This window comes from Neltuma alba, unplaced genomic scaffold (assembly GCF_004799145.2).
Source record: "Neltuma alba isolate B1F8T4 unplaced genomic scaffold, ASM479914v2 tig00002902_pilon, whole genome shotgun sequence".
In the NCBI taxonomy this organism is placed as follows: Eukaryota; Viridiplantae; Streptophyta; class Magnoliopsida; order Fabales; family Fabaceae; genus Neltuma; species Neltuma alba.
Window position 1 is genome coordinate 155,177 of NW_021633064.1, and position 10,652 is coordinate 165,828.

The 10,652-nt window shown below is 33.5% G+C and overlaps 1 protein-coding gene across 2 annotated transcripts in view; it reads right to left on the reverse strand.

Annotated features, from left to right (window-relative positions):
• The window catches only part of LOC114739743 (subtilisin-like protease SBT3.9), a 66,430-nt gene extending 60,583 nt beyond the window's left edge, over positions 1-5,847 (reverse strand). Inside the window, exons 1-11 of one of the 2 annotated variants that reach the window (XM_028927822.1) lie at positions 5,646-5,847; positions 5,485-5,579; positions 5,282-5,379; positions 5,022-5,180; positions 4,277-4,388; positions 3,656-4,184; positions 3,486-3,580; positions 3,136-3,378; positions 2,937-3,051; positions 2,632-2,818; positions 1,648-2,411 (exon numbers count right to left, since the gene is read on the reverse strand). In XM_028927822.1, coding sequence (XP_028783655.1) covers positions 1,843-2,411; positions 2,632-2,818; positions 2,937-3,051; positions 3,136-3,378; positions 3,486-3,580; positions 3,656-4,184; positions 4,277-4,388; positions 5,022-5,180; positions 5,282-5,379; positions 5,485-5,579; positions 5,646-5,741 — 2,298 coding nt within the window. In that variant the 5' untranslated portion in view covers positions 5,742-5,847 and the 3' untranslated portion in view covers positions 1,648-1,842. Of the gene's footprint in view, positions 1-1,647; positions 2,412-2,631; positions 2,819-2,936; positions 3,052-3,135; positions 3,379-3,485; positions 3,581-3,655; positions 4,185-4,276; positions 4,389-5,021; positions 5,181-5,281; positions 5,380-5,484; positions 5,580-5,645 lie in introns of those variants that run through there. The other variant, XM_028927824.1, reaches the window with a different exon arrangement.
• Positions 5,848-10,652: the final 4,805 nt, after the last annotated feature.

The window sequence follows — 10,652 nt, forward strand, 5'->3', positions numbered from 1 at the left end:
CAAAGAAAAAGGAATGTGTATCAACAAATAACGTAAAGAAAAAGGAACGTAAAAAAAAAAAAAGGAGATAAACCCCCCATTTAAAAAATTTCTTAGGTAATAGTCCCTGAAAAGTTTGTGAAGGATTGAGGTCTTTGAGAGAAATACTTATGCTCATGAAATGACCACAGTGCCCTTAATGAAGATGCATAACATATTACGAGCAGAATGAAAGAAAGATGGCAGGTAAGGGAGCTTAGTTGCACTTCCTTGTGCAATTGAACGTTCATACATATAAAGCATATTTCATTAAGTGCACCTGAAATTCCTTTGCATAATTAGACTTCTATACGTGCAAAGCATATTCCGTTTAGTGTAATTTAGTTTCCGTACATGCAATTTATCTTTCATTTTATTCAAAATATTTTTATATGCAACTAAACTTACTTATATGCAAAACAAAACCTTCTTCCTTTAAGTGTAACTACTTTTTCTTGCGTGCTTTTCTTAGAGTTACTATGGCCATTTATCCTTCACGAGGTCCGAAGGACCAGTGGCCAGTGCGCTCAAATTTGCACCTTTACAAAATTTAAACAAAGCTTTTTTTTTTTACTAAATAAAAAACTTAAACAGTTACTGTGTTGTTCATTCTCAAGTGAAATTTTGAAAAATTAAGGAAAGGTACGTATTACATACACCTAATTAAAATTATTTAAAAGCAATAAATATATAAGAGATGTAATTTTTTTCAAATATATTATTATTTGTGGAGAGAGTAAGTGGAAGTGAAAAATGAGTAGGAAAAAAATTGGAAGAGAATGTGTAATAATTTATTGAATGAGAGAAAACGTGTAATATAATCAATGTACATACATGTACTTAATTGAGGTAAAAAAAAATTCAAATAAAAATAAAGTGAAATTTATACATAGGACCTTCCCTTTCTTAAAAAGTATAACTTATATGTAGGATTTGAGGGACGGAGGAGTAATTTTTAATGTGAAGGGAAGTTTGTAGAGATTTTAAAAATAAAAGAAAACTTTGTAATTAAATAAAAATAAAAGGAAATTCAGTGCATTTTACTCTAAAATTAATCATCATATCATCACCAACCAAAGATGTGACTAAATTCATTGCCTTTGTGGAATGTGTGTGTGTGTGGAAGGAGGCATATATAATCATTGAAATATTATATGATTTTGACATATTGAAAGAGAAATGGTTCCATGCATATTTATTACCAATTTGCCATCTTACAGCATTCTTTACGCGAGTAATTTAATTAGGACCACAAATTTTTAAATTATTTAATGAAAGAAAATTCATTTTGATATCGTTAGTGAGTCTAAATCTCAAATGGTCAACAATATTATATCAGTGCCCGGATAAGAGCTAAGAATGTGTAATCATATTCGCACAAATTAAAAGACTTCAACAAAATTATCCATTAAATATTGTTAATTTAAAGGTGTGCATAGACAAGGTTAGACCAAGTCGGGGATTGGTTGAGACTTTGTGGAATACAAAGTTGACTGTTAAAAATTCAAAATTGACCCGAGTAATGGCGATCCAGTATCACTCACGAGAAGTTGCAGCATATGATGGTTTTTGCGATGCATAAGATTTGAATTATATGCATATTCTACACTCGCAGTAGTGAAAGGGCTTCAATGTATCATTGTTTAAATTCACATTTTGTCACTAGTGTTTGCTGTTCGAATTATAAAACTGTGGTATGCATTGAAAATTCAGTATGTATCTGGTATTAGTGCCTATATGGGTCGTTATTCACAAACATTCTAAGCTAATGCAGGATATTTACAATCACTGTTGTTGTTTATAAGCAAAAGCACTGTTAACTTGTTACCAGACCATCCCAAGGTTCGCTGGTGCAGCGCGGACAACTAGAGGACTAGTGACCTGTGATCTTCTGTTCTTCCATGACAAGAAACCAAATGAATAGCCCTTTGAGGGAGAAACCACTTTAAAATTCACAGTGAACCTGATGCTCTGCCCAACTCTTGTGAAGTTTAGTTGGTTTGGCACAACAGTGACTTTAACTCCAGCAGGAGGAGACACTTCAGCTTTATATATACTTCTTGCCTCTCCAACATTAGTCACAGTTCGAGATACTGAAATGTTGTCTTTGAGATTGGGCACTGTAATAGATGGATAGTTGAGGTCAGAGGCAGTTTTGAATTTTCTATGGCCATGGCATGTACTGTTGTCTCTGGTAACAAGCCGAAGCGACTTGTCATCATAATTTAGTGAACAGAGGAACTCTATGTAATCTTCTGGCTTTATATCATAGATGAGGCCAGGATCAAGAACATTTGCAGGGTTCACAAACCCTGATCCATAATCAAATGCATTAGCTTTTCTTCGTCCACCATCTGCTCTTATGGGTTTATGTTGTTTGTCCACAGTTGTAGCTGCGCATATCATAATTAAGATTAATTTCTTGACAGCAAGTAATGAAGCTTGTGCACTACAAGAACATGTGTTGTGATCTTTTTTTGGATTCTGTTGAATTGTTTGGCATTATATTTGAGAATTTATTGACGTTTGATGTCTCCGGAGTCTAATAACAATTTGAGTAAGAAGGAACTCAGGCAACATTAAACTATATAGACCACAAGAATAACGTTATACCAGTTGTCATGATGGCTGATTTGATAGCAGATGGCGACCACAAAGGATGAACAGCTTTGACTAAGGCTGCAATTCCAGTTACATGGGGACAAGACATAGAGGTTCCTGAGAGAATGTTATACATTATGTTCCTTTTAGCTGGTGACCATGCGGCAAGGATGTTCAATCCCGGAGCTGTGACATCAGGCTGTGCAGCAGCAGAGTCAAAACTTACAAATCTTCCAAGAATGAAGTAAATGAAATGATATTTGCAAAAGAGCCAAAATAAATTTCTCCATTTCACTTATTGTCAATGAGAATACTACCTTCAAAATTTCAGGAGTCAAAGAGTTGGGACCTTTAGAAGAAAATGTTGCCATAAGGGGTGCAGGCTGAGTTCCAAACACTGTCTTTGCTCTAAAAATCCTTGACATGGGCTTACTGTTCAGAATAATAGAAACTAAGATTAGAGAGTAGCTGAGAGAGCTCAAAAGAAATGTCCATATTTTGGCATGTAAAACAAACCGTGTGCTATTAACATAAGACAGAATCCTTTCTCCGGTTTTCGTTCTTACGATGGCTGAAGGAATTACAAATGGGACGGCAACCTTTAGATCTAATTCATCAATAAGTATCATCCCCACTCCTCCAGCCTGTTTCACCACCTTACTCTTCTCTAATTTTGACTCTGTTGAACTCTCTGAATGTCGACACACCAGAACATTCCCTTTTGCCTTGGACGCATTCAGGGAACTGTCTACACAATAACTACAGAAACAAATGTATAAAAAAAAAAAAAAAAAAGCTTAAGGCATCATTTTGCATCAATATTTATATAAATCTCACTTTCACGTTTCAATAACCTTGTGCTTTACCTGGATTGATAAGGGGTGAAATATCCTGCGAAGGCTTCAGATGCAGGAAGTATCCTTGTCTTGGCTTTCATTTCCAAGAGACTCAGACTCTCACCCTGTTTCAATTACACCGTAATTGTCCTGGTCTGATTACCGTGCAAAATCTATCAATGAGAAGTGATCAGCATTACCTTGATGTTAACCCCATTTCCTAAGCTAATATCAGATACGAAATCCCTGTCTGTTGAGGCAGCAGCAACAGTGGTCATCCATGGTGCAAGGTTTGCAGCAGAACCAGGATTTCCATTATTCCCAGCTGAAGCGACCACAAGCACTCCATGACTAGCAGCATGGAATGACCCGACAGATATGGCATCACTGAAATAGTCTCCTTGAGGAGCTTCGGAACCAAGAGAGAGAGACAGAATGTGAACCCCATCTCGGATGGCATCATCAAAGGCAGCTAGTAAGTCTGCGTCATAGCAACCCGAGTCCCAGCAAGTTTTGTACACAGCAATCCTAGCCTTTGGTGCTCCTCCCCTAGCTTTTCCAGCTCCCAATCCCGTGTAGTTCATGTTTTCCATGTGGCGCCCTGCAGCTATTGAGGCGGTGTGGCTGCCATGGCCAGAGCTATCCCTGGGAGATTTGTAAGAAAATTTGTTCTCTAGGCCTTCCTCTGCTACAAATCCACTTGCATAGTATCTAGCTCCAATCACTTTCCTGTGCCATTAATTATTGACCAATGAAGATAACACAGCTATAAACCGAAGTCAATAAAGTTAAATGACAACGATTTTGTTCAACCAAAAAACCTGTTGCAAGATGAAGCGTTGAAAGCTTCTCCTGTTTGACAATGTCCCTTCCATTCGGATGGCACTGGAGGCATGTCTGAATCTTTAAAACTAGGGGATTCAGGCCAAATTCCTGTTTGAATAGCGATCATGATTCAAGTCAAATCAGCCGTGCTTCCCATTTATGAACACCAAACCATTAATTAAGGTTTGCCACACAAAGAAGCAGTTTTAGTAGGCTTCCCCCACCCCTCAAATCAATCCCCCTTTCTTTTCTTTCCTACTCCTTTTCATCTACTTGATATAGTGAGAGAAGATGCAAACGCGTATCAAACATTCTTACTTTTGATAAATTTAACCCTCCACATAAGAAGATTTGAGGAACTACATTTATATGGTAAATATGATATATGAAGGAAACCTTTTCCAAGATATAACAGTGCTCATTCGTAAATCTAATTGCATTTTAATTAGAACACCTGATAATAAGAAGTTAAATCTATATTTTCAATTGACAATACAAGTCTTCTGAGGTCGGTTTTTTTTTTTGTTTTTCCTTTTTTCAAAAAACTTTGTTCTTAAGGGGCGACTGGTAAAATTAGGGCGGGAAAGAGACAGAGTTTCTGCCGTCAAACTAACAAATGAAACCTGGAAATGCTTGAGGACCTATGAAAATGCCAGTATGGAACTGTGATGAATTAGCGCAGGGGAGGTTTGCTTCGTCTGAGTAATAAAGAATCTTTCCATAACTGGTAATACTGCTCACCTGTATCAATGAAGCCAACTATTACATTTGCTTGGTTTCTGTTGGAGTGCCCAAAAATCTTCATGTTTTCGTCGTCTGGAAGTCCCATAAAATCCCACGAATATGTTGTGTGAAGAATTCTCTTAGAATTGGGGAAAACAGAGACTACTCCGGGCATATCTGTCAATATTAGAGTACATAACAGAAGCGATTCATTTGTGAACTTTAAAGACTGATTGCACATTGAAAAAGTAAAAAGAGAGAGAAATAAAAGAAATTACCAGAAATTTGGTTAGCTTGTTCATCAGTCAACTTGGCTGCGAAGCCTCTGAAGCCATGTCTGTAGCTATAAACATGGGAAGCTTGAGCCTCCTCAACACTGCTCAACGTTTCCAATAGGAAAAAGTAGAAAATCAAGCATCTGAAATAAAAGAGAAGGGCATGGAAAACTTTTCAGAAAAGGAAAAATGGCAAAAACGCTGACCTCCCTCTGTGAACAGAAGTGAGCATTTGATGGTGTTGCTTCAGAATATCATCAGGGTCTTCGCCCGTTTTGCTTCCCATGTAAACTACATAAACCTGCCATTCAGTCCAACATTAAGTCATCCCCAAAACCAGAACGGAATTGTTAGAACTTGATTCTACCTTAGAACAGAAGCAAAATCTAGTTTCTGCAGAAATAACTGCAAGAAACAGATAAGCGATGGCAATACGGCCTCGAGCATGACTAGAGTAAAACATATTGGAAGACGAGCCAAACAAGTAGAACCAGTATGGATGACAAAAGATGAAACAATAGCAGAAATTGGCAATCAATTTAAGCCTTGGAGGAAAAACGACGAAGCCATTTTTTTAATGCAAAAATTAATGAGGTAAGCGACAAGGACTCGGACGACAAAACGTAGAGTAGTGTGCTGGCAAAGTTTAATGTGTAAAACGGACGAGAGTGTCGGATGCTTTTGTAGGAAGCCAAGTAACCGCAAAGCGTCAGGGGATGAAGATGCATTTTGGGCTAGAGCTGAGCTAGGCCACTGTGATCCTCAGAAACCGGGATTTTTCTTTTGACCTCAAGACGATGATTGATTCCTCAATAAAATATGTTTCAAATTTCTTGTTATTCCGCATAAATAATAAATTATGAAAATTCTTACTACCTCCGATCCTTAATATAAGATCTTGTTTGACTTTTATTTTCGTCCTAAATATAAAAACCCAATCCATTTTATCTATCATATTTATGCATTTTTTCCAAAGTAGTTCTTCTAACAATGATATTTCTATCCAGTATACTTGATTAGCAAAAATATTTTAAGAAAAACAACACATACTTATTACAAATAACTAACTTAATTTTTTTCTTTAATCTCCTCAAATTAGTCAACTAGCTCTTATAATTAGGAACGGAAGTAGTATATCAAATCTGACTTATGAAAAATTACATCACTCAAAATCTGTTTGAGTAAATATCTGTAGGTTTGGACATAAAAATTACAATCAAACTGATGACTTAATTAATAACAGTGAACTGTACCCTTAATAAATTTTTTTAAAAAAATTCCTCATGTGTTACCAAAAAAATACAGTTAAAAATTTGAAAATTAGTAGGAAAGATGATGAATTGACGATGCGATGTAAATGGAGATCTAGTCAGGACTGATACTCAAAGTCTCAAACTAGCACTTACTTAACTGGAATGAGAACCTATGGCTTCTCCTTTTCAAGAAATCCCACGAATATTAGGCCAGATGGCATATGCAAATCACTGAATTTTTCTTGGCTGCATAAGAATATGATCGTTTTAACCAGTTTTATTGCTCACCTCAGCTCAGCTCAGATCTTGCGGCGCCGCATTCTTTTTCCTCATCGCATCCCTCTTACTTAAAGAACGGACTCTGCTATCGATTTCGAAATGTTGCGTGAAATTTCAGATCCTAACAACTCCTTCCTGAGCTCCGAAGATAACTCGATCAGCAGTGAACTCAACTGCGGAAAGATTGTTCTTAAATCCATGTTGCATCCACTGAGGAGTTATACCGTGCTCTGGTCCAAATGCATTGCCATTGAAACTCGATTCTTTTTCCCAGAGCATTCTTGCAGGGTCAGTGCAGCTCTGTTAAGTTAACAAGCAACTCCATCGCTGGTTGAAGAAACAACCGAGTGGAACTCAAAAGCAAGGGAATGCACAAGATCAGTGTGAGGAATCCATGTAAACAACGGTGAGAAAGGTAACTCGCACAGAGACGCCTCATATCATTTCGTAGTATTTAGCGTCCAAATCCAGTCGGTGCTAGGGGCACTGTCGCACCGACGTTTAACCGGTCCCATAATATTTCTCTAGGACCCACCTTATTCCGTAGCATGAAGACTCATTTTCAATTGTAATTTAGAGTACAAAATAAATCTTTTACTACTTTTAATTCTACCTTCAGTTTTAATTATAAAAGTTAGTTAATTAATTTAAAAAATTTTAAAAAATAAGTTAAGTAGTTATTTGTAATAAATAGGTGGTCTTTTCTAAAATATTCTTGTTAATCAAGTGTATTAGTTAGAATTATCATTATTAGAAGGATTACCTTGGAAAAAAATATAAATATAAGAGATAAAGTGGATTGAGATCTTATATTTAAGACAAAAATAAAATTCAAATAAGGTTTTATATTAAGGATTGGAAGTAGTATAAAAGTTTGTTTAACATTTATTTTGGTTCTAAATATAAAGCCTCATTTTACTTTGTCTCATATTTATTCATTTTTTTTTAAGATAGTTCTTACAATAATGTTAGTTCTAATTAATACATTTGATTAGTAAGGATATTTTAAGAAAAATAACATATATTTATTACAAATGACTAGTTTAACTAACTTTTTTAGTATACTCAAATTACTTAATTAACTCTTATATTAAGAACAGAAGGTAATATTTTATATCGTAAGAATTCTTTTTCAATTGTAAAATTTCAAATAAGATCATTTGCTTTTTCAAGAATGGTCAATATTGCTATTAAAGCATATTAAATAAGACTGATTTAAAAATTTTAAAATTTAAGAGGTTCTTTTTTGTGGATTTTTTCTATTTTAAATCCTCAAGATTTAAAAAGGGTTTATATTTTTTTAAAAAAACACTTGAAATAATTATATTTACATTTATATCCATTAAAATTTAAATATTAAAAATAAAATAAAATTCTTACAAGTAATCTAGATTTAATTGGCATTATAAAACTTTTTAATTAATCAACTAAAATAGTAAAATGATTTTTATTGAGGACAATTTTTATATTTTATAAAAAATAATTATAAAATTTTTTAAAATATTTTGTAATTTATTTAGCACCCTAAAATTTTTTTTGAAATGTAATGTAGTTAACATCCAAAAATTTAACATTTTAAAATATTTTGTCATTCATTTGGTACCACATAATCTTTTGTGATATAAGTTTGCTCATAAAGTATTAAAGTGTCGGGTGGATACTAAATAAATTATAAAATATTTTAAAATATTAGACGTTCTTAAAAATATTTTAAAATGCTTAAATAAATCACAGAGTATTTTACAATACAGGATATACTTAAAACAATATCTCAAAATTACACAGTATACAGCTCTGCTTAGTGGAGCTCGTGCCTAGGGTGGCTAATGCACACATGCGTGACCGCCCTTATATTCTTCTCCATTCTTTCAATAGACGCAAAGCATTTTATTACACAATTTAAATTTGACAATTAATTAGAAGGATTTGTCATTAAAATTTAAAAGTTGATAGTTTATAAAAAAAAAAATCATTGGAATCTTTTACACTTTTGAAAAGAAAAGTTAAGAAAACATTGCTTATGGGAGTTTTATACGTAACTTACGATTAACTTAATTATATCATTAATCAATTCCAAACGCCATTGCACTGCTGGCAAAACTATAATAAAATAAGAAAAGTGAGGACGTCGTCATCCGCATCACCGCATCATCCTCCATGAACATGAACGAGTAACTTATCCTCAGATTCACATTCTATTTTGCCCAAAGTGAATGAAAGGCGGATTTTTCTAAACAAAATATTTGAACGAGTTTTCTTAAAAGGAAAAACCATATTGGAAGTACCTATACTTTCTCTCAATTTTTAATTTGGTACCTATGTGTTTTTTTCCCTTTAATTAAACATTTAATTTTATCTTTTTAGTAACATTGGCTCTTATAACTTTGTTCTATTGATATTTTTAGTCTCTACATAAGGATTAATGATGTTAATAGAGGAAAAATAAAGATTTAGTTAAGAACAAAAAACACATAGGTACCAAATTGAAAATTGAAAAAAAGTATAGGTACCTCTAATATAGTTTTCCCTTCTTAAAATGCGGATGAAATAGCTGTTGCTATCTGCTCCAATAACGAATCATTAACTAAATAAGATAAATAGACCCTTCTTTCTCTTCATATCAGGTCGATGAATCTTCTCAATTAAGAGGTCCCTTACACGAATAATATACATTCAAGTTAACGAGTCTAATTCTAATTGTTTTGTTCTGAAGCAAAGGCATCTACAGGACGGTTTGTCCTATTCTAATATTCACGACCAAAAAGTACTGAAATCTCTTTCCTTTTGTTGTGATCATCATAGAAGATAAAATGAATAAATAGAAGATAAAATGAATAAATATTGGAGACAAAGTAAATTGAGTCTTATATTCAGAATTAAATTAAATTTTTAATTAGCTCTTATATTAAGAATAGGAGGTAGTAGTTATTAGAACAATATTACTAATCAAAGATGTGATTGAACCCATTGCATTTATTAAATACAGAAGAGTGCACTTTTCATCCTTTAATTTAAAATAAGATTTCATTTTAATCTTTTAATTTTATAAAGTTCCTTTATAATAATCCTTTGACACTAATGCCCTTCATTTCATTAACAAAAATACTTGCATTAAAATTTTAAAGGGTTAATTACCATACAGATCTACTCATAAAGCATTTCTCCATAAAATTTAAATTTCCAAAATGACGCAAAATGGTTGACTGCTGAAAATCCTGCAATGGCGAATGGGACTACAGGGAGCAAAAAAGCTATGCAACACATATGAGAACTGCTTACTAAACAGTTTAACGCTGGTTTACTTAACAACCGTGACATTTATAAATATATCATCATTTTGTCAGAGACAAAAGCTCGCTTCTACTTTTTGATTTTCTTAGATTCTGGCAATAAGAGAAAATCTCCTTCAGTGGAAGCAAACCCAAGATAATTATGAAGCCGTTATCACTTTAGGATCCTGTGTTTATCACCCTTTTTTGCTTTAATACACCTTTATTGTTTCTTTATTATGGTGGTTAAACGTTGTGTGTATGTGTCCGCTACGCAATGAACTCTTTATTATTATTATTATTATAATAATTATTAGAGTAAAACACACCGATTACCCCTCTACTTTATCTCAATTACAAAGACCTCCTTTTTATTTTAAAAATGTATATAAACCTCTCTTACAGTTAAAGTATATGTTACACAAACCTCCCTCCTATATTTAAGATTTTATTTCTATCCAGCCAAACTGTTAGTTGACCATTAAATTTGACTTTAAATTATTTTTTGACCAAAATGCCCCTTTTTAAATTAATAAGTATTTAGACATTTATATTTTACAAAAAATGTTTTTA